The sequence below is a fragment of the Mustela nigripes genome, chromosome 14 (genome assembly GCF_022355385.1).
Source record: "Mustela nigripes isolate SB6536 chromosome 14, MUSNIG.SB6536, whole genome shotgun sequence".
In the NCBI taxonomy this organism is placed as follows: domain Eukaryota; kingdom Metazoa; phylum Chordata; class Mammalia; order Carnivora; family Mustelidae; genus Mustela; species Mustela nigripes.
Genome location: NC_081570.1, coordinates 52,875,353 through 52,900,219, shown reverse-complemented (window position 1 = coordinate 52,900,219; position 24,867 = coordinate 52,875,353). Strand labels below are relative to the sequence as shown.

At 40.5% G+C, this 24,867-nt stretch overlaps 1 protein-coding gene across 1 annotated transcript in view; it reads right to left on the bottom strand.

The window, feature by feature from the left end:
* Positions 1-14,238, bottom strand: part of RAVER2 (ribonucleoprotein, PTB binding 2) — a 91,963-nt gene extending 77,725 nt beyond the window's left edge. The window contains exon 1 of the mRNA XM_059374991.1: positions 13,553-14,238. Coding sequence (XP_059230974.1) covers positions 13,553-13,792 — 240 coding nt within the window. The 5' untranslated portion in view covers positions 13,793-14,238. The remainder of the gene's footprint in view (positions 1-13,552) is intronic.
* Positions 14,239-24,867: the final 10,629 nt, after the last annotated feature.

Below are 24,867 nucleotides of genomic sequence, written 5' to 3'. Positions count from 1 at the left end.
GACTTTTTTTTTGCTCGGCATAATACCCTCCAGTTCCATCCATGTTGATGTAAATTGTAAGTATTCATCCTTTCTGATGGCTGAGTAGTATTCCACTGTATATATACATTACCTCTTCTTTATCCATTCATCTGTCCATGGACATTTTGGCTATCGTGGACATGGCTGCTGGGAACACTGGGGTGCAGGTACCCCTTCAGATCACTACATTTGTACCTTTCAGTACATTAAAATAATTATTCACCATGACCAAGTGGGATTTATTCCAAGGCTGCAAGGATGATTCAACATTAGCAAGTCAATCAACATGATACATCACATTAACTAAAAAAGGACAAGGACAAGGACCAATGATCCTCTCAACTGATGGAGAAAAAGCACTGGCCAAATACAGGATCCTTTCTTGATGAAAACTCTTCACAGTAAAAAACAAACAAACAAACAAACAAACAACCCTCTTCACAGTGTAGGGATAGAGGGATCATACCTCAATATCATAAAAGCCATCTATGAATATCATTCTCAATGGGGAAAAACTGAGAGCTTTTCCCTTAGTTCAGGAACACGGCAGGGATGCCCACTCTCACCACTGCTGTTCAACACAGTACTAGAAGTCCTAGCCTCAGCAATCAGACAACAAAAAGAAAGAAATGGCATTCCAATTGGTAAAGATAAAGTCAAACTCCTACTCTTCACAGATGACGTGATACTTTATGTGGAAAACCCAAAAGACTCCACCCTAAAATTTCTAGAACTCATGTAGGAATTATGGCAGGATATAAAATCAATGCACATCAGTTGCATTGCTATGCACTAACAATGAGACAGAAGAAAGAGAAATTAAGGAATTGATCCTATGCACAATTGCACCCAAACCGTAAGATACCTAGGAATAAATCTAACCAGAGACGTAAAGGATCTGTGCTCCAAAACCCACAGAATACTTAGGAAGTATTATATACTTGAAGATGACACAAAGAAATGGAAAAACATTCTATGATCATGAATTGGAAGAATAAATATTGTTAAAATGTCTATGCTACCAAGAGCAATCTACACATTCAGTGCAATTCCTATCAAAATACCATCAAGATTTTTCACAGAGCTGGAATAAATGATCCTAAAATTTGTATGGAACCAGATAAGATCCTAAATAGCCAGAGGAATGTTGAAAAAGAAAAGCAAAGTTGGTGGCATCACAATGCAAGACTTTAAGCTCTATTACAAAGCTGTCATCATCAAGACAGTATGACTGGCACAAAAACAGACACATAAATCAGTGGAACAGAATAGAGAACTCAGAAATGGATCCTCAACTCTATGGCCAACTAATCTTTGGGGGCTATTTCTACTGGATCAAGTCCCCACCCTTAGGACTTTTTAAACTTTAATTACTTCCACAGGTGCCCATCTCCAAATATGGCCACACTGGGTATTAGGTCTTCAACATGTGAATTTGGAGGAACACAAACATTTAGTCCATAACAGATGCCTTCATGAAAAGGCTGATTCTAGGGCTGGAGCACAGGAAGTGCAAAATAAGTCACAACATCTTTATGTTAAAAACAAAGGAAGGACTCAGCAAATGACAGTGACATGTCACAAGGACATCAGACCCTTCCATAAGTTTGTGCTAGAATTAATGACTAGTCTCCAAGGAATTGTGAATGGGAAAAGTGGTATCTTTAAATGAGTGATGGAGCAGATGTCGCTTTAAGCAGATGATCAAGGTTAACATCATTGGTAGTAAGTCACGTTTCCCCTAAAATGATGTGATCAGAAGTGTACTTCACCTCTGTGGAATTCTTACCAAAATTCCATAACACTTATCTCTCATGAGAAAATCATACAAACACAAATTGAGGGGCATTCTAAAAGATACTTCACCCAAACTGTCAAGATCATATAAAACAAGGAAAGATGGAGGCACCCGTGTGGCTCAGTCAGGTAAGTGACTGCCTCTTGATTTCAGCTCAGGTCATAATCTCAAGGTCACGTGATCGAGCCTCCTGTTGGGCCCCATGCTCAGCACAGAGCCTGCTTGTCCCTCTCCCTCTGCTCCTTCCCCCAAGCACTCACTCTCTCTCTCAAACAGATAAATAAATAAATAAAATCTTACAAAAAAAAAAAAAAAACCAAGAAGGAAAGACTGAGGAACTGGTGCAGATGAGAGACTAATGTGAGATAACAACTGAGTGCCACGTGGCACCCTAAATTGGAACTTGGAACAGAAAAAGGACATGGGAAACCTAATGAAATCCAAAGTCTTAAGTTCAATTAATGATAATGTACCATGTGTTAATGCCTTAGTCCTGACTAATGTACCTTGGGTATTTAAGACATATTATGAATGGAAACCGGGTAAAGAATATATGGGAACTCTATGTGCTACATTTGTAGTTTTTTCTTTAAATTTTAAAATTATTGAAAAATGAAAGATTTAAGAAGAGGATTTGAAAGATTTCAAAGAAATCTTCATTTGAAGAGGAAAATGAAAGATTTAAATCTTTAAAATGAAAGATTTAAAAAGCCAGCACAACCGTACAATGCAAAAGGAGCCAGCTTGAAGAAGCTCCCACTGCCCAAATCTAAAATAATTTAAGCATGAAAGTAGGTAATCGTATTAATGAAATATAACTCATTAAGTAACAGAGGAACCCATAAGCCCATTTTAAAATAAATTAGTAAATAAATTAAACACTTGAAAGGGAATAGAATATTCACACAGTCTTAATTAATGTGCCCCCCTTTAAAATCCTTATTAGTTGCAAAGGGAAAAAACTTTGCATGGAGAAGTCTGGCAGATCCCACTTCAATAAAAATCAACCAAAACAATCAAAGTTAACTTCAGCAACAATGGGCCAAAATCTAAAACATGCACCACCCTGTGATATTCCTGCCGAGGATAACTAACTTGAATCTAATCATGGAGAAACATCAGACAACCCCAAATTGAAGGACATTCTTTTTTTTTTTTTAAATATTTTATTTATTTATTTGACAGGCAGAGATCACAAGTAGGCAGAGAGGCAGGCAGAGAGAGAGGAAGATGTGGGGCTCGATCCCAGGACCCTGGGATCATGACCTGAGCCGAAGGCAGTGGCTTTAACCCACTGAGCCACCCAGGCGCCCCTTGAAGGACATTCTACAAAATAACTGGCCTACCAAACTTCAAAGGGGTCAAGGTCATAAAAGTCAAGCAAAGATGGAGGACTTATTCCAGACCAAAGAAGATTAAAAAGACAACTAAATGCAATACATAATTCCAAACTGGATTCTTTCACTATGAAAGACCTTCATGGGACAACTAGCAAAACTTAAATGTGATCCAAGGATTAGGTGCAATTATTCTGACTTCAATGGTAGTGATGTGGCTGCCTAGACAATGTCCAGTTTTGTAAAGTACATGGGGTGGTAAAGCATGGTGTCAGTGTTCACTCTTGAATGGTCCCGGTGGGGGGAGGGGAGTTCTTCATATTATTCTTTTCTGTAAGTTTGAGAGTATCTCAAAATTTAAAACCTCACAGATTCACATGTTCTTGTTTATTGCTGTTACCTTTACACTAGATCAGGCTATAAAAAGCCCACAGGGTTGAAAGTCAGAGTCATGGAGACTAATCTGGAATCAAAAGCAAGCAGTTAAATGTGTGGGTAATAGAAAATACAAAGTCCAAGAAATAAAAGTAAGCTGGGAGCTAGGAGCAGATAATCACAGTAGTGAGTGGAGGCAGAAAGATAAAAAGCCCAGTTGACTGGGGGCAAAAAGGGTCCGATGGGGTAGGGTAAGGGAGAAGGATGAGAGGCAGAATTGATGCCTGCAAATACAGGCAAATTCAATGAATTCTAATGTTATTTTGGCGTTCAAATGGTAACAACATTAAACAGAAAGCTTCAAACACAAAGAAAACGTACAAGCAAGCACAGGGAAGTGAGAACTAAGCTCACACACCTAAAGATAATGACAGCAAATAAGCACAAAATGCATAAAAAACAGGTTTAGGGGCTCACAATGAGTTAGGGACTCAGAAGTTTAACAAAAGAGAGAAACTTGTTTCTTATCAATAAATACTTATTGTGAAGAACACTGAACAACACATGAGTCTTCCCATGTTTCAAAGAGAAACATTCTTTAAAGAGAAACAGTCTTTGACATTGAATAAGTGTTCGAGGGGGAAATAACACACTGCCATTCCTTGTAAACTTCTGTGCCAGGCATAGTGCCTAAAAATATCCGTTGGTACTGCTGGGTGGCCAGAGAGCAAAGAGTTTTTACATCAAACATGAAGCGACACAGTTGACTTTAGGAAAGAAAATTAAGGAGCCTGATTTCTATTCTTGCCTAGATGGAGGACCACCCCCACCTTGGCCTAAAGGTGGCCCACAACAGTGTCTGTTGACAACTCTTCAAGCAGCAGCTCTGGATCTGCTCAAGTGATCTCTACTCAGGTGAAGTCCCACAAACATGATCAAATGATATCCGTCTGGAAAGGCACTTCTCAACCTGGGTCTGAATTCCCCAGCGAGATCAGGCATAAGTTATAAGAGATTCACAATCCCCTGAACTTGCGTGTAAATCGTTGTGTGTCTATAAATATTAGCACTTCCTGGAGAGAGGGTTTATGGCTTTCAACCTACTCCTAAGCCATAAACAGTTGACTGAATTATTGTAAGTAACTGGGGTAACATCATTGCCAAAAAAGCCAGCACAACCGTACAATGCAAAATTTGCTCATTTCACAGATCAATCCTGAGGGCTTCAGCGTGTCAGACATATGTCTAGAAGTCTAACATTTGAGAGCAAAGTAGGTGGGTGGTACTCTTCTGTTTTAAATTTCCCTTGGAACTATGTGTCAGGTTCTAGGTGAAAAATTTGTGATACAAAGGTAAATATTACGCAGTCCCAGTCCTTTGAAACACATTATAATGTGTGCAAAGGAGAATTACAATTATAATACAGTGCAGGATAAGAATATGAGCTTTGAAAAAAAAAAAAGAAAAAAGAAAAAAAGAGAATATGAGCTTTGGAATCAAACAGACATTAGTCTTTTCTACTCTACTGCGAATTAGTTGAATGACCTTGGGCAAACTTCTTGGCATTAATCTTGCATCTGTTTCCCTACCAATAAAATGGGAATGAGTAATTCTAATCTTATAGTCTTGAAATGAGGATTAAGTACAGTATAAACAAAAGTAAGCAAAATGCAACATACAGTATCTGGCAATAATAGGTACCCAATAAAACAAATGGGTTATGGTTGCTCTAGATATCCAGAGGAAAGAGAAATTTGTTCTGGCAGAGGGATTACAGAAAGACCTCAATTAGACAACCATGCTCCTGTTTTAAGAGATACAATGACAAAGTGGTAGTGGTGTGTGTCCAGGGGAAAATAAATAAGACTGCAAGGAAATCTGGACTCCTAAAACCTAGTGGTTTGGAGGAATTGAAGTTATAAGTTAAAAATCAATGCCATAAATTCTCTCTGTATTATGGGAGGAGAGAACTTGTATCAAGAAATCAAAATTTCAGGGAAATTAACTTACATATTCAGTATAAATAAGATATTTATAACAAAGCTAACTGAAGATGGACTAGGATAACTTACCAAGAGTGATGTCTTTGAAAGTAAAGGTTAACACCTTTTAACAAAGTGTACAAGAATTCATGTGTCAAGAGCTCTAAATTAGCTGTACATAGTAAGCAGAAGAGTCAGATAAAATGTCTTCTACCATCCCTTCCAATACGGAGATTTTCTGCTTTTGTTCAAAAATCAAAATTCTGTATTAGGATACTAATGGTTGGTTGTAACATAAGACCCAACTTGAAATTCATGAAAGAACTTAGTGACTTGTATAACTATGAAATCCAGAGGTAGGTTTCAGACATAGTTTGATCAGGGCTCCCGTCCAGCTTCTCTACTCTGTTTCCCTTTGGATCAGTCCTTCTTTGGATTTCTGTTTCTGTCCCCAGATTGCCAGCTGCAGTCAGGGCAGTATGTCTCTGCACTTGTATCCAGTGAGAAGAAAGAGAATCCCCCACCTTAACAAGCCAACAAAGGTTCTAAGCTTCTTATTATATTGGGTTGAAACAATCACTGTGGCCAAGGCACTGTGACATACTGGCTGGCTTAGGGCCACGTTATTGCCCATACTGTAACCAACTCTAATGCCAAAAGGGAAGAACACTGTGTGTTGGTTTATGTCACCCAAACAGATGGGGGTAATCTCTATCAAACTGACCCAAGCCATATAAGCTGGTAAATAATGAGGGAAGAGTAGAGCCTCAAAGAAAAATCTGGGTGTTATTAGGAAAAACAAAGAGAAAGTAAGGAGACTGGGTAGGCAACAGCATCAGGTTCTCAGCACGAAACATATGGCATACTTAAACACTCAGTAATTGGAGAGAATTTTTAAGAGAGACTACTTACAAAGGCTTAAAAAAAAAAAAAGCCTATGGATAGCAAGAGTCCCATATAACCCCTAAGCCTAAAGAGGCAAAGGCGATGATTACAACAACCACGAGAACTTAATTGCATGGAGGACACCATTGGAAAGAACCATGACCTTTGAAAGAGGAAACAGCCAGCCCAGGGTATCCCAGCAGAAAGGGAGCTGGGTGAATAAATGCTCCAATCTATCTCTCCTCCACTCTTTGATCTCCCACTGGTGGGTCTGGCCAAATGCAACCTAGAAACCAGAGGACAGAGTCTTGTCGTTGCAATCCTCCCAGGACACAGCGAAGGTAAGAAGGATGGAGACAGATCTGGAGGAACAAATGAAAGATATTCAGCACAACAACCAAGGACAAGCCTCTGCAGATAAGGATAAGCCCAAATATACAGACTAGTGTTCTGACTTTCCCACTTCTCACTTCTTACCCCTCTCAGTGCACATCATCCCCTTAGAGTAAGGCAATTACCTCCCTAAGCCAACAATAAACAAATAGAGCCAAGGTTTCAGATAAGCAATTTTAAAATATTTAACTTATAGATAATTTTGTTTTATCTACATTTTAACATTCCGGGGGCGCCTGGATGGCTTGGTTAAGCATCTGCCCTCAGCTCCGGTCAGGACCCCAGAGTCTCAGGATCAAACCCTGGATCTGCTTCTCCCTCTGCCGCTCCCTCTGCTCGAGCTCGTTCTCGCTCCCTTTCTCTCTCGCTCTCAAATAAATAAAATTAAAAAAAAAAAATTCCTGGAGCACCTGGGTGGCTCAGTCGTTACACATCTGTCTTAGGCTCAGATCATGATCCCAGGGTCCTGGAATCGAGGGCTGCATCAGGCTCCCTGCTCCACAGGAAGCCCACTTCTCCCACTCCCGAGCTTCTGTTCCCTCTCTCACCGGGTCGCTCTGTCAGATAAATACATAAAAATCTTAAAATAAAAAACATCCCTTGGGCCCCTGGGTGGCTCAGTGGGTTAAGCCTCTGCCTTCGGCCCAGGTCATGATCCCAGGGTCCTGGGATCGAGCCCCACATCGGGCTCTCTCCTTGACAGGGAGCCTGCTTCTCCCTCTCTCTCTCTGCCTGCCTCTCTGCCTACTTGTGACCTCTCTGTCTCTCTCTGTCAAATAAACAAATAAAATCTTTATTAAAAAACAAAAACAAAAACAAAAAAACATCCCTTTACTTGCCTGTTTCAGCTGGTCTAAGCAGAAGTAAGCATAATAAGAAATGGGCTCTGGTAGCTCCTAAGGACAGCCAACTCTAAGGTAGGGAAGGTAAGTGCCAATAGAAGTAGTAAGAGACAAAACTCAGGGGGTCAGAGGGATCCCTTTCAGCAACAGCTTTCCATCAGAGATGATTTATTGTTTTCCTGATGTTCAGAATCTTGTTTACTCAAAGAGCAATTGCCTTAAACACCACTCTTTCTTGAGCACTGACATAAGGCACAAGTGCTCCCGTCCATGATTTGAAGCTGGGAGTGTTTCTCTTCCTGCACAAATCTCTTTACAGGTTATTGTAATAGTTAGAGTCCTCGTAAACTTCCAAAGCACCATAGCTTAAGTCGTTGTTAAAATGCTAACCAACAGCACTAAATATCCTCTACCATATTCTATGAGAAAACGTGGTACAACTCCAAAAAAATAATTCATGAGCATAAACTATTCATGAATTAGAACATGGTCTGTAAATCACCTGACAGTCTTTGGGCTGCTTGTTTACACGCAGCATTGTGATGCTGGCCACCAAGTACTGCTCTCCGTGACTATGTTTCCAGATCAGAGAATAAGCATTGCTCAAAGACTTTTCAAGAATTCCTGCCAAGACAAGAAACTTATTGAGCCAGTGGCAACCCAGAAATCTAGAAGATGTTCCTCTAGCAGCTTTCAGGGTCCTTGTTACATTGGGAATAGTATAATAAAACATGCAGAAAAGAGGTACAACTCATCATGAAATTCTGATTAACTATATTAGAAAATGATAAATTTTCAGGCATGTCAACTACACCATGAAAAGTAGCTTTTGGAAGTAAGCAAAATGGCATTCTGGATAAGAAAAATAGTAATTTCAAAATACAAAGATATCCCAGTATTATCAGGAAAAAGTGAACAATAGCCCAATACAAAAAGAGGCTGGAATTACTGAATAAAGTATTAGATGAAACAAATAATGTATATTTTAAAATCTTACAGTTAAAAAACAAAATGTATGTGAGAAAATTTGATTGGTTTTCAACCAGTAAGAAAGAAAAACAGGAATAAGTAGCTCTTAAAAAAAAAAAAATCAACTGGAGTTTTCTACATTAGGTGGTTTGTTATTCTAAAAAGTACTTGGTTGATAATACCATGCTTTCAAATGGGCCTCTGTGAATTAACCATCAAGCTTCTCAATTAACTATTATAATAAAGTACTTTGAAATGAAAGCTAATAATGCCCAGAGTGAGACAATAGAATGTTTCTTCTATTACGGATCCTGGCTGTTAGCCCTAAGCACTTCACATTTTCTCTTAATTAAGCAAGAAAATCTTTTTCAGATTCTAAAATAAACACAACAAGAACATAACACATTTACACATACCTAACATGTTAGGAAAAAAAAGTAAATTCAAACAACATAGGGAGTCAATGCCACTGTCTTCTCTGTTTTGAAACCCCAGAATTAATAATTCTATTGAAACAGGACCAGGTTAACCAACAAATATATACAATGTGTAGGAAGGCAATTAAAAACACATATTAGGACATTACCTTAAATCAAAATTCTAAGTTCAGAGCTGTAAAAGACTATTCACACACACACACACACTCACAATGGCTATTCTGATTAAGAAGCAGTGTTATCAACATTGTTTATTGTTTAATTATTCATGTAATTATAATTATTACAAATGTTTTTCATGATACGTTAATACAATTACATTCCAAAAACATAAACAATCAAAGACGTTACTATAAATATCCAAATCACAGTGGCCCAGAGTACCTGGGGCTCTAAGTAGCTTGAAAAAACTAGAGTAGAATCCAATGTAGGACTAAGAAGAAATGAGACTGCAAATGTAGGCGGAGCCAAGTCACAAAAAGCCTAGAGTCTTAGATTTCTATCCTGTTATGTCACACTTTTCAAACTAAGGTCGGAGTACTCCGTGGTAATAAAGGAGGGCAGAAATTCACAGTGAGTCTTCCGTAAGTGTTAAGTTTATGAAAAACATTTGGAGGACAGTGGAATAAGTGTAAGTCACTGTTTTTCACATTAAATCCAAATTTATTCGTAGGACATAAAATTAATAAGAATTTTTCAGTCAGAACATGAAGCTTCAAAGCAATTTCATTCTTGGGGTAGGCTCGTGGTGCTCCACTATTCCTTACAATTTGAGGAAAAGAGATATGTTGAGGGACATTTGAGAAAGTGTTTGAGAAGCAGTGCTGGGAATATGGAGCCAAACCAACCTACCTACCTTTCTTTCTTTCTTTCTTTCTTTCTTTTTTCTTTTTCTTTTTTTTTCAGGAGAGTGACATGATTGGATTTGTGCTCTGGGGGAGTTCTCTCAGGGGAAGCAAAGCAGGATGGGCTAAAACACAAGACACAGGACAATAATGAGGGTAATTGACAAACAGAAGAAAAGTTGTAATAGTCTGGGCAAGAGATGAAAACGGACATGAACCAGAGAGGAGACTCTGAAGACACAGAGGGCTAGGAGGATTCAAGAAAGCGTAGGAGGCCAACAGACAGCACCTGACTACACAGTGACTTTTATATGAGGCAGCTTTTAAGAACTGCTTTTACCCAAAATTATAATTTGAGTAAGATTTATAAAAATCCTGCTTAATAAAGGAAAAACTCATGATTTAAAAATGTTAAAGGATATTATTGGGCTCCTAACTAATCAATTACCAATGGAATTTTTCTAGAGACATCACTATACAGCTTGAGAACTGAAGTTATTAATAGCCTTCGTCCTTAATGTAATTAATATTCCAAAATAAATGAATGAATGAACCTATAGTCTTCTAGAAAAGAACAGGAATTTGATATTTAAATTATCTGATTACTCAACAACTGAACATAAATAACTTTTTCTTAAACCATGTTTAGTTATTTCACAAGGAATAAATAGGTAGTTTAGCCAAGCAATAAATGCTAAAAGGCACAAGATAAATCTCAAGTTAAATCCTCATTTCTAATTGACAGTAAAATGCACCCACTAAGGCAATTAGAATTGTGAAGGGAAATAAAAGAGAAAATATAACAAATTCTTGCAAAACCTACTTATGAAAGTATTAGAACTTTAGAGTAGATTAAGTATATGTTAATTTTATTCAACCAACAATAGCAATGCTCAGTCTAATTAATCTGAAGACTGTCTTTTAATTGCTTTTAAAAATTAGTATACTATTCTACTTATTTAACTGGACCACATAGTTACAATTGTGAGCAGAAAACTAGCAAAGATACAAATACAGAAGATGACGGAAAAAAAAATTACTCAAACAAATGTTATTTGTGTGCTGATATGCTTAGATTTTAAAACTACACATCAGAAATATTAAAAACAATGTTTTATAATATAAATTGTCATTGGAAAAAATGCTAGAACAAGTCTGGAAACGAATCTCTAGATCCTAATAACTTTTTTTTTCTGCTTTTAGATGAAATTCTTCAATTCTCAAAATAAACATGGCATAAGAATTTAACTTAACATAAAAATTTAAGATACTTCCCTTGGCAGTGGAAGACTCATCTAGATATGTAGATCTTATACCAATTTTATTCAATAGCTTATGCTTGCTACCTTACAGAAAATCCCAAGATTTAGGCCAAACATAAATTCATAACAGAGAAAGGATATCTCAAAAATAGAAATCAGTCTAAATCACATAAAACCTCTATCCATCACTCATGCCAAGTAATTAAAACTGTTCCCTTTTTTAGACCCTTTGGTATATTTTTTCATGTCTCTTAATGAGGGAAATGAGAAAGACACCAACAGCAAAAGAAGGATAGAGCCAACTGTCTAGAATGTTGTCTAAACATTTTTAGAATGCAAGGAAATACAACAAAAATAGATGACACTCCACAAAAATAATAAGACATTTCTCTCTCTTTTCCTAAATTATCTATAAACAGAGCTGCTATCCATTCAGGTTTTTTTTTTTTTTCCTTTTAACACCACCTGCCTCTACCAGGCATCCCTCCTCCTGAGCCCCTTTCCTGTCTTCTATTTGCATGGGTAGGAGAAATTGGCCTCTGTGAAATCAGTCCATTGCAGGTGTTCTTATAGGTAGCATCACAAAATACTACCTGACTGATGGGAAGTGGGCAATAATAGAAAGAGCTGAAAGAGGAATGAGATACATTGCTTTTTGAAACAAAATGGCCCCTCGTTTATATAGATTATAAGGTTATATGCTTTCATTTATTAAGGTGTAATTACATAATAATGAGGCATTGCCCTTATTATTTTACGGGTCTTATGGAAGAACTGCTGTGCAGTTATCAATAGCCAGCCCACTTGCAATTTCCTGTATCCTGTTACACGAGGAACTACATAAATCGGCCCAAATCTCCCACTGCCAGGACAGACCACCCTCCCCCATCCACACAAAATACGTAATTTCAAGCTGTATATGAAATATACACAAACATCTAGACAATTAAGAAACATGGAAGTACATAGAAATGGTCTCTCTCTTTTCCTTGTGTGTGTGTGGGGGGGGGGGGGACAAAAATGCATATGTATCCATAGGCACCAGAAAAGGGGGAAGGATACTACCTCACATTAACAATGGCTGTCTTTAAGTATCAGAAACACAGAAATATTTCCTTGCCATTGGTGACAAAATGGATGGACCTGCAGGGTATTAGGCTAAGTGAAATAAGCCAGACTGAGAAAGACAAATACCATATGATTTCACTTACACGTGGTATCTAAAAAACAAAAGAACATACAAACAGACTCACAGACACAGAGAACTGGTAGTTGCCAGAAGGGAGAAGGACTGGGGGAGGGAAGGGATGGGTGAAACAGGTGAAGGAGATTAAGAGGCACAAACTTCCAGTTATAAAATAAATAAATAATGCGCATGAGAAGTACACCATCGGGAAACTAGTCAGTAACATTGTAATAACTTTGTATGGTGACAGATGGTAACATCGTGGTGAGCAAAGCCTAACGTATGGAATTGTCCACTATGCAGTACACCTGAAACTAATCAAACATTGCGCGTCAACTACAAGTAAAAAAAGAGAAAAGAAAGACAGGTGACTTCTCTTCTTCCCCTTTGTGCTTCTCTGTATTTTCTTGCTTTTCTACAATGAGCATGTAGACTTTGGCAATCAAGGGCGTGTGGGGGGGGGGGGGTGTTAAAGTTAAATAGATGCAGTTTCTAATCTTGAAGCAACAGTTACCAGTTAATCTGGATCAAAGACACAAAGTAGCCTGTCTTTAAGCCTCTTTGAGTCACTGAGTAACAAATCCTCCAGTACTTGGCATGGCAGAGGTGGTCGCAAGGTTCCCCAAAGCTCAGGGATAATCTCTCCACTTCGAGGCCTTGGTAAACGGAGGAGACAAGAGTTCTTCCATACAAACTTGGGCAAGTGCTTCTGCAGCAGCAAAACTCACTCCCAGCTCTCCCATGACCCCGCCCCCCATGGCACACCCAAGTCCGGAGGACCCCGGAGGGACCCTCTCAAGGTACTCCGGAAAACTTGGTCCCCCAAAACTGTGCTCCACGGGTCCCCTCCACTCTCGTTCACCCACCTTTCTCCTACTACTCCCGCGACTTCTTCTCCTCCCACACACGTAAGGGCCACAGGGGAAGAAAAGAGCCGGGCGGACTAAGGACAGCCTCCCCGGATTCCCGTGACCTTGGACCAGCCGCTTTGCCTCTCAGAGCCTCGGTTTCCCAATCTGCCACTCTCCCCGGGGGACCGCAGGCAGAGAAACCTGGGGGCTTTGCAAAAGCGATAGACGGTTCTAACTCCGCACCGACCCCCTCCTCCCCTCGAGCGTTCCAGGGCGCCGGGCACCCGCCTGGACGCCGCGGGGCAGCCTCCCCCCAGAGCCTTGCCCCGATGCCCCCGGACGGGTCGCCTCCCAGCGCTAACCTCGTACCTGGCAGTTGCTGTCCTGGGGCAGGTTTTTCACCAGGATTTTTCTGCGGTTGCTCAGCTCCCGGTGCATCCGCTGCAGCCGCGCGGCGACCTCCTCGGGGTGCAGCGCGCTGGGCGCGGGGCCCCGGGCGTCCTCGCTCGCGCCGGCGGAGGGGCTCGGCCCGCGCGCCCGCGACCCTGGCCCCGCCGCGCCGCCCAGGCCCGCGCCCCCCTCGCCGCTACCGCCTCCCGCTGCCGCCATCTTCCCACGCGCCCCGCGGCTGCGGGCTCCTCCGGAGGTTCGAGGGGAAGCGGAGAGAGAAAGCTGGAGGAGGCCCGGGCGGGGGCGAGGCGGGCAGAGGCCGCAGAGTGGGCCCGGCCGTGGCGGGGAGGGAGGCGGCGCCGCAGCCAGCAGCCGGCGGGCGGGAGAGGAAACCTGAGCGCCGAGGAGGAGCCCGAGAACCACCTCGCGGGAACCTCCCCCTCGGGCCCCGGCCCCCGCGCACGGGCGGCGCCCATCCCTCCCGCCCGCCCCGCCGGTGGGGGCTCGGGCGCCGCCACCCGGACACCTGTGCGGCCGCGGACCGCCGACTCCCCTGCCCCCAGGGCCTAGACGAGCGCCCAGGCCTGGGCTCCGGGGATGCGGCCCCTTGGCGGCAGCTTCCCCGGGGGGACTCGAACCCCAGGCTCCTGTCCCCGCGCGGCCTCCCCACGTGACACCCAGCTGTCCCCAGGCTCTCCTCGAAATTCCCGCTCTGGGCCAGCTCGGGGGCTGCAGATGCCAAGTCGGGCTCCGGACTTGAACCTTCTGTGCTCAAGATGTGCATATTTGGCAAAGAACTCTTGAGTTTACACTGAAAAATAAAATTTGAGATTTTCTAGGGAATACATAGATATTCTGGAGGAAATTGTATATATTTGGAAAAACCTGATGAAAAAGTATTTTCCTTGCTTTGTACCAGAGAGCCTGGGCTTTTCACCCGCCCCTGGGTAAATTTACTAAAATATGAAAAACTTGGATGGTTGCATGTGCAACGTAGAAAGCGATGCTGAAGCAAAAACTAACATGGAAGAGGAGCTACGGCGGGGGACTCGAGACTTGAGAATACCCTACTTGAAGAATTTTCACTGAAACCTAGAGGGAGAGTTACATTGTAGAACTGTTTTCAAAATGATGTTAACAGATCAAAGCATCAGCAACCTTTCGCAACAGCCCAAATGACTATTTGGACTAAGCATCTTAACTGTGTACTGTGCAAACACACGCAAAAACAAAAACCCTGTTTAACACCAGTATTATTCCGTTAGGGGAAAATATTTCAAATTAAGGTAGCCAAAAAATAAAAACAATTAAAAAATACTACCATTCAGTACTTACACTGTACCCCTACATATTTCTAAGTGCTTTATATATATTTTATCTACTCTTCACAATAATCCAGTTTTATTTTTTTAAAGATTTTATTTACTTGACAGTGAGAAAGGGAACACAAGCAGGGGGAGTGGAAGGGGGAGAAGCAGGTTTCCCGCTGAGCGAGGAGCCTGATGCGGGGCTCCGGGATCATGACCTGAGCTGAAGGCAGACGCTTAACGTCTGAGCCACCCAGGCGCCCCAATAATCCAGTTTTATTTTAGGCTCTATTTCCTCACAATACACATGAAGAAATGGAGTCTGGTCTTCTTATTTCTAAAGCCCAATGATCTTAATAATATAAAGAGATTCCTTTGTAATCCCCAAATAATGACGCCTAATACTTCTGAATTTATTCTCTACCAGTACATACTTAGATCATCAAAATGATTCTGCAGTACATGTTCATAGCAAAACTATTCCCAATAGCCAAAGGGTGGAAACAGCCCAAATGTCTATCTACCTGGGAGCAGATAAACCAGTTGTAGTATGTACATACAATAGAATAGTATTCAGGCATAAAAAGGAATAAAGTACTGCTACAAGGCAAATGGGCCTCTGAAACATTAAGTGAAGGAACAAAGGGTAACATATGTATGATTCCATTCATATAGAATATCCAGAATAAGTACATCCATAGAGACAATGCAGATGGTTGATTACCAGGGGTTGGGGAAAGGGGATTAGAAAGTAACTGCTTAACAGGTGCAATTTTCCTTTTGGGGTGATGAAAATGTTTTGGAACTAATAGGTGGTGGTTGGTCAATAAAGTGAATGACTGAATAGCCACTGAATTCTTCACTGTAAAATGTTTAATTATATCGTGTGAATTTCACCTGGAAAATTTAAAAATGATATTCTACAATTTATCACTTTGTTAACTTGTTTTTTGAGCCTCCTGCTATGCCAATATAATTGAATGTCATTTTTCATGGTTGCATATTGTTCTATTGTGACAAGCACTGTAATTTATGTCATTAATTTCCTAGTATTAGACATATTTCTCCATTGTTAAAAATCCTGAGATTAATATCCTGTGTCTATATTTGTAGATGCTTAATATGCCATAGAATAAAGAACTGGAAGCAAAATTTCTACATCATAGAAAAAATATAATTAAAGGTTTTTGGTATGTATTTCCAAACTACCTTCTTCAGTTTTTCCCTATCACAGACATTATCTGAGAGCGCTCATTTCCCTGCTTACATCCATGATAATTTGACATCAAAATAGTATCTCATTTTGTTTTCAATGTTATTCCTTTGATTTAAAAAGTTGTGTATTTTGGGGCACCTGGGTGGCTCTGTGGGTTAAGCCTCTGCCTTCAGCTCAGGTCATCATCTCAGGGTCCTGGGATCAAGTCCCGCATCAGGCTCTCTGACTACTCTCTGCCTACTTATTATCTCTCCCTCTCTGTCCAAAAAAAAAAAAAAAAAAAGTTGTGAATTTTAAATTCCAATAAAGTCCCATTTTGTAGCTGAGAGACTATGAGAAATACATTCTTTGAAGTGGGCAGGAAGCATGAATAGCCTTAGCATGTGCTCTGACCCTGATTCACTCATTAAGTTTCAGAACATGTATTTATCCAAATGAGTCCTGTGTTTCTAACATTATTAAGTATCTCTTATGTGCATGCATACACACACACACACACACAAGCACTAGAATACAGAAGCAGTAAAATAAGGTTTCTGTGTAATAGGGACTCAGTTTCATGGGGAGAAAATTATACAATAATTATAATTAAAGGTGATAAACATGGAAACAGAAACTTCAGGAGTAGCCCTGAAAAACAGTGCTCTGAGTCTAAGTTTAGTGATGTTGCTTTTGCTGAAAATATCTTTCAGACTGCTTTTTTGGTATTGACTTCAGAATCTATGGCGAATTTTTTGGCCTAGTTTCTGCGGGAGTGAATATGCATGTCTCAGAGATGGGTTTGACTTTGGAAATAATTAAATGTTATTGGAAGCCAAGTCTGGTGAATGAATCAGGTGTTGACTATGCTTTTGGAATTATGATTATGTAATTAGGGTTTGGGGCCCCAAGAGGGGCATGATTACAATGTTATCAAGTTATTAAAGCAATTTTATTAAGTGGGTACTTGGATGTGATCCCACTTCTGGAACAATATTGCTGTGTCCTGTAGGGTGGTGGCTTTTAAACGACTTCTCAGTCCAGTGAGAGCTGTATACCATAGTAGGAAATACATTTTACATCCCAACCCAGTAAACACACACACATGCAGCTGTAACAAAGATTTTATGAAACAACATACTCACCTGATGCAGCACATTATAGTATTTTTTATTCCTTTTTTTTTTAATTGCTGGGGGGGTGATACACTAAATTGATTTCATGTGCTGTTAATGAGTCATTACTCACATTTTGATAAACACTGCTCTAGTTTGCAAACCAGTGATTTTCCTCATTACTCTGGTTGAGCTGTTTCCAAGGAATTCAGGGAAATAATAGAACTCACTGATTTTAAATTATTTAACTGAATTGATTATGTTGCCACATGAGAGAAATGGATGAAAACTGCAAAGACTTAGACATGCTACTATAATTCCAGACAGTTCTCTCATTCCAGGTTTTAGCCCAACATTTTAAATAGCAGCTCCCAACAAATCACTAAATTCTCCCCCTGAAACTAATAATACATTTATATATATGGTAACTACATTGAATTTTAAAAAAATTAAAAGCAGCCTTCATGGCCAATTAGATGAACATTCTAATCTGACCCTGAAGTGGAGTACCATTACCAAGTTGCAAAGTATTTACCGATAACCACAGGTAATTATCATGATCTGTATAATTACCTTGTTCTTAAAACATACTCTTATTTTTCAAAAGTTTGGGTGGCTGTTTTTATGTATTTTTGAAGCTCTGCAAATGGGGAAAATGTTGGAGAAATTTAGTAAGTCCCAGCTAATAATAATAGAGCCACTTATAGCCAGACAGTCTTAAGCTTATATATTATTGCTAATGTGATGAAAACAGGTTAAGCATGTGAAAAGACCTGTCAACTCTAAGAATCTTTTAGCTATCATTTATTCATTCAGTGACCTATAGTGATTGCCTACAGTATACCAGATACTGTGCAACACACACCAAATTTCATTGATTTTTATTTGGAAATGGTCTTTTCCCTGAGGAAAGTAGTTGCAATTTAATAATTGCAGATTTGGCATGATAAGTATGATGAATAAAGTGCTCAATAGCACAGAAGAGTGTTTGATTTTGACTTAGGGGAAGGTATAGTAAGAAACCAGGTGTTGAAGACGAGCAGGGGTTTTCTAGATGACAAAGGGTAAATACTAACACAGGAGACAGAAAGAGACCCAAAAGCATCAAAGGGACTGGCATGTCCATGAACAAATAAGTTTGATGTTAATGAAAGCTGTGCTACTTTTGAGAGAGGAGCAGAAAAATAAATGAGAAAGATGGCAAGTTGGTTCCACTTTAAGTCGATGCTTTGGTATGGCACAAAAAGCAAACTCATAGAGAAAAGCAGTATTAGAGGCTTTTAACGGAAATGACATGATCAGCTACAGCTTTAAAAAAAATAATTCTGACTACAACTGAATGATCTTACTAAGTCTTATGTGAGGGAGACCAGTTAGAAATCTTTTGATATGCTATAAAAACATCTGAGGGCTTATACTGGAGTAGAATAGGAACAGTAACAAATGTATTAAGTGTCATGCAACCTATGTGTTAAGTGTATAGACCTTTAGGTATGTTACCAATGCTTTAATTCTTCATTTTTTCTTTATATTATTTAATGTTAAGCCCTATAATCAACCTGTAATGTAGGTAGTACCTACGTCTTTACCAATGAAGCAACAGAGGCAGAGAAGGTAACCTGTCCCAAGTCACAGAGCAGGGAGGGGATTCCAGTACAAATCCATCAGCTTTTGGAGCTCAGGTACGTGAACTTATGGAACTGTAGCTGAAGGAGGGGCTCGATTTGTGAGACTTTGTTGAGAGGAACACAGTAGAAGCCGAACACGGTGATGGAGAAAGCAGGATCCAGAGTTAAAATAGCTGGATTCAATTCTGTGTAACTGGAGAAAGCTATTTAAAACATAAGAGAATAATTGAAATATGCCGAGCCTCAAACTTTTCATCTCTAAGACAGAGATAACAGCAGCACCCACAGGCTATTATTAAAGGCTATTATGAGGATTAGATGAGGTAATGTATAGAAAAGGCTTAGGAGAGTGCTCCGCTCGAGGGCTAGATAAAAAGGCAGCCACAGTAGTGGGAGTAGTAGCAATAGTAAATTCTCATTAATTATTTATAGAAGTCTTGGCAAGGATGTCAGCAAAGAGAAAGAAGTGAGGAACGGCATCCGGGTTTCTAATATGAGAGACTGGATGGGGGTGATGCCACAAGCGAAGGAGGGAGTTTAAGAAGATACCAAGCTCAAGGTAGGCATCTGAGCTCCAAATACTGCAGGACATCTAGGTCTGGTTTAGATCTAGACCATTTAGATGGTCTAAAACTTTAAGCAAACCAGGTAGTTAAAATCAAGACTACATGAGATCATCCAGGCTGAGTGTATATTGAAAGAGAAGTCTAGGGGCGCCTGGGTGGCTCAGTGGGTTAAAGCCTCTGCCTTCCGCTCGGGTCATGATCCCAGGGTTCTGGGATCGAGCCCCACATCAGGCTCTCTGCTCAGCAGGGAACCTGCTTCCCCCCCCCCCCCCCTCCCTCCCCCCCTCCCTACTTGTGATCTCTGTCTGTCAAAAAAATAAATAAAATCTTAAAAAAAAAAAAAAAGAAAGAAAGAAAGAAAGAGAAGTCTAAGACATCGCATTTTAGGGAACAACATTTAAAAGCCCAGAAGGAAAGATAGTGGATGGTAACTCGGCAATGCTATTAAGAGGCTGCTTAAACTATTTTTGTGCCCCACCTGTAAAAACAGTGCCAGATAAAAAGGAAAAGGGTGTCCAGCAAGCACAGTTGTATCACAGGTATTTCTCCCCGTTTTCTTATCTCCACTTATCTTAGTGGCCATCTTGAGCTCGCGATTCTTGGCTCCACCTCTCTGTGACAGCTTCTGGAACCTCCCCTCCTTGGCTTGTGTCTTCACAGTATTGGTCTTGGTTGGTTTTTTGGCTTGCTTCTTGAATCAGGAGCTGAACCGACTCACCACTGCTTTTTGCTACTGGCCTTGCATTCCATGATATGCCAGCTATAAAAGAAACCCAAAATCAGAAAGAAAGAAAGAAAAAAAAAAAAAAAAAGGACTGGAAGTGAACTGGAAAGTATGGCTTTAGAGAAGCCAAGAAAGCAAAACATTTCAAGAAGGAGAAGAGTCAACTTGTCAACGCAGCAGAGAGGGCAAACAGAATGAGGACGGAGATGGAGGTAATTGGCTTTGGCAGCTAGGAAGCTCCTAGTGTCTTCGAATAAGAGCAACTTCAAGTAAGTGGTAAAGAGGGGCACCTGGGTGGTTCAGTCAATTAAGCTTCTGCCTAAGGCTCAGGTCATAAACTCAGGTCATGATCTCAGGGTGCAGGATCGAGCCCCGTACCATCAGCTCCCTGCTCTGTGGGGGAGTCTGCTTCTCCCTCTCCCTCTGCCCCTGCTTGTGCTCGCTCTCTCTCTCTCTCGCTCTCTCTCCCTGGCTCATTCTCTCAAATCAATAAAATAAAATCTTTTTTTTTTTTAAAGATTTTATTTATTTATTTGACAGAGATCACAAGCAGGCAGAGAGAAAGGCAGAGAGAGAGGAGGAAGCAGGCTCCCTGCTGAGCAGAGCCTGATGTGGGGCTCGATCCCAGGACCCTGGCCGAAGGCAGCGGCTTAACCCACTGAGCCACCCAGGCGCCCCTAAAATCTTTTTTTAAAAAAGTGGTAAAGGGACAAGAGACCAATCTATGAAAAAGAACTGGTGAGATTACCTTTGTACCTTCTAATGTTCTCCATGAAGCAGAAAGAAGCTCACCCTCTGATAGTGAGGAAATCTGGCAAGAAATGAGAAATTGTAGTCCACATAGGTGATTTATACGGACTGTATTCTCACCACCACCCTCGCAGTGGGCATCATGAAGGCAGCTGACATAATGAAGAGAAGTCCTGCAGGCACTGTGAGGCTAATTTAGAACTCAAACCCAGGACTGTCGCCAAATTCCCTGTTTCTCATTGCACTACCACCAAGGGGCATGTGGAAGTATTGATGGAGTAATAATAGGTATAGTGTTATAAATATTATTACTTCTATATTAGTATATAATAGTGGGAAGGAGGATGAGTAAGACGAAATCAGATGTTGGTAGTGCTCATCATAATAGAGAGATAAATGCTTCTGTTGCTTAAAATTTAATGACAAGCAATAGTTTCGCGTCTAACTTTAGGCCATAAAGCACAGCCCACAAGATCCTACAATGCAAGGATGTTACTTAATACAAATGACTTTTCTGAGTTTCATTTCAGTAATCACACTGTAACATTTATAGACTTTGCTTTTGTTATAATCTAAACATGTCTTTAAAATATTTATAGCTCTGTCAGTTGTCTTTATAGCAGCAATGTCCACAATAGCCAAACTATGGAAAGAACCTAGATGTCCATCAACAGATGAATGGATCAAGAAGATGTGGTATATATACACAATGGAATACTATGCAGCCATCAAAAGAAATGAAATCTTGCCATTTGCGACAACATGGATGGAACTAGAGCGTATCATGCTTAGCGAAATAAGTCAAGCAGAGAAAGACAACTATCATATGATCTCCCTGATATGAGGAAGTGGTGATACAACATGGAGGCTTAAGTGGGTAGAAGAAGAATAAATGAAACAAGATGGGATTGGGAGGGAGACAAACCATAAGTGACTCTTAATCTCACAAAACAAACTGAGGGTTGCCGGGGGGAGGGGTTTGGGAGAAGGGGGTGGGATTATGGACATTGGGGAGGGTATGTGATTTGGTGAGTGCTGTGAAGTGTGTAAACCTGGTGATTCACAGACCTGTACCCCTGGGGATAAAAATATATGTTTATAAAAAATAAAAAATTATTTAAAAAAAATAATAAAAATAAAATATTTATAGCTCTGACTTTATATTACTTTTATTTCCAAGGTTACAAAAGGTATTCTGAAAATTGTTAGTATGTAAACCGCAAACATTTACCTCGAACTTGGAATTGCATTAAATAATGTAAAAAGAATGTTACATTTTGCCATGGAAGTTTGAATTCTTTTCACACTCTGAATTACAGAAGTCTTTCAACCACTCTCTAACACATTTTCTATCAAAAATATAATTTTTAAAAATGGTAGCTATCAAGTTAGAGGAAAAAACCATAAAGCAGGTGGCATGAATATTTGAGAGATAATAGAGTATAACCCAGCTGTCTCGCAAGGAAATCCATCTTTCTAAATCACAAAGTTCTGGGGTAGAACGGAGGGAGTTACCATTTAAGCAGGTGCCATTTAAAAAATCATTTTGCTGAAAATCCTCTCAAAGTACATACATAGGGGAGTACATATTTACATCACAGGACAGATGATACTCCACCTGACTCTCTTTTTGTGATGGTTCCAATAATAGAGTGATTGTTCTCTGGGTATATTGAGGACGATAGGATGATTTCCCCCTACATTAAATGGCTCCATGAAGCTATGCCTTCTTAATTCTTGTGTCTGATTGTTAGAGATTTTTTTTTTTTTTTTTTTTGCCTCCTTTCCTTGTCCATGCTCATTTCTTACTGCAAGCCCATTTATTCACGGACTCATTCATACCTGTTGTAACATTAAACTAGTCCATCCAGGGGCGGCTGGGTGGCTCAGTGGGCTAGGCCGCTGCCTTCAGCTCAGGTCATGATCTCAGGGTCCTGGGATTGAGCCCCGCATCGGGCTCTCTGCTCAGCAGGGAGCCTGCTTCCCTCTCTCTCTGCCTGCCTCTCTGCCTACTTGTGATCTCTCTCTGTCAAATAAATAAATAAAATCTTAAAAAGAAAAAAAAAGAAAATGTTTAAACTAGTCCATCCAACCCATACTCATGTAAATAAAGGTAAAACTTGCACATGGCTGTGCTAATCCACAGTGCTCCTTGGCGGGCTCCCAGTCCGTTTTACACTTGGCCTCCACGTTGTGGCTTTTTTCCTTCCTGCTCTTACTACTTGGACGTGATTGTGCTGCTTTTCCACACTCTTCTTTCAAGGAGTGTATGAGGTATTGCCAGCCAACAGCCTCTAGCTAGCTGCTAGATCTCTGGGGCGGCGGCCGTCAATAACCAAACACAGGGCAGTACTGTCGCTGGGCTGTTTCTGCCTGACCTAAGACTTCTCTACTGGGCAATCTTTGTTCGGGGACTCCTCAGTTGCGTGGCCAGACTTTCTTCAAGCTGCACCGTGGCCTGGGGCTCTTCCTACCTGATCTTTCATTCCTTTCATTGGTGTCAGACCTGCCTTGTGGTTTGAAGGCTCTCCCCACCTACTCTTGCTCCCCTCCCCTTGATCCTTCGCACACATTTTCTCAATACATCTTTTGCACATCTGATGTTGGTTTGGTGTCTGCCACCCAGAGGACCCTACTGACACAGTTGGTAATAATAATAATAATAATAATAATAATAATAATAATGGTCCAAGAAAGCCGACAGTAGAATTAGGTCTAGGGATTTTTCACTCATGCTTGGCTGGCAAGTAGGACCTCATCCTGACTGGCATGTGGGGAACAGAAAGTTCCTGGCACAAGGAAGCCCCATGATTGCTGAAGATGTCACTGCTGGGGACTTGGGAATGCATCCTTATGGAGTAGAAACAGCTTTGCTAGTGGAATGATTTAGATATTTGAAAGATATGGGGAGAATAAAGCCTACAACTACAGTGGTATGGGCGGGTTATTTGAAAGTTTGACTGATGCCTTGCAGAGGGATCATGAGAAACTGAGAAAGCGTGAAATAGTAAAGGGCACAGTTGTGAGAGACAGAGAGCCTGTTTGAGCACCTTCTTGGAAAGTGGGATTTACTACCATTGCAAGGGCTAACCTTCCATCTCATAGGATGGGGCAAACCCACTGCAGGGTGGGTCTTCGAAACCTAGAAAAGATGATAACTCGGGATGAAGTTGAAATGCCTGAGTTCCTGTGACAGACAGTAGAGGAAGGAATAAAAGGGCTATAGGAGGGAGTATGTTATAATGGCTTCACAGTGTGAGACCAGAGAACCCAACAGAAGAGTATGTTCCATAGCAGGGCCTGGAGAACACACTTTTCTCCAAGGCCATCAGCAATGATGAGGGGCACACTCCAAGGCCCCACTGATGAAAGGGGCACCAGCATCATTAAGAAGTCTAGTGGTAGCACTCCTGTAAGTAAGTAAGTAAGATTTAAGCTTATTCATACCAACAGGGATAATAGCACTTGAAAATAATAGAAGCCATATAACAAAACTTGACTGCCAGAAGCTGGGACAGGGGCACCATAGCTATAACTACCAGCAGAACTGGAGTACCTGTCAAGGGAGCATGACCCATAGAAAGCTATGGAAATGGTTAAGAGAATCTGATGTTCTTAGCTGCAAAATGAGACAACCAATGAGAATGCCATTTAGCCTCTATAATCAGAAACGGGCAAGAACAGAGAAGCAGGAAGATAGGGGTAGATGCCCCAATAAAAATTCATGCTCAGTTTCTGAATCTGGGACAAATTTAAAATAATTAATTAGTATAATTTATTAATGGATATCATTACAGATATAATTTTTTTGATCTCTTGAGGTGACCACAAGGTGTCTCCCCGTTTTAATTCAATATTTTTCCAGTTTTATTGGGAAATAATGGACTTACATCACTACATAAGTTTAAGGCATGCAGCATGGTGGTTTGATTTATGTATATTATGAAATGTCTGCTAAATGTTCAGCTAACATCCAACATCTTATATAGATTCAAAAAAAAAAAAAAAA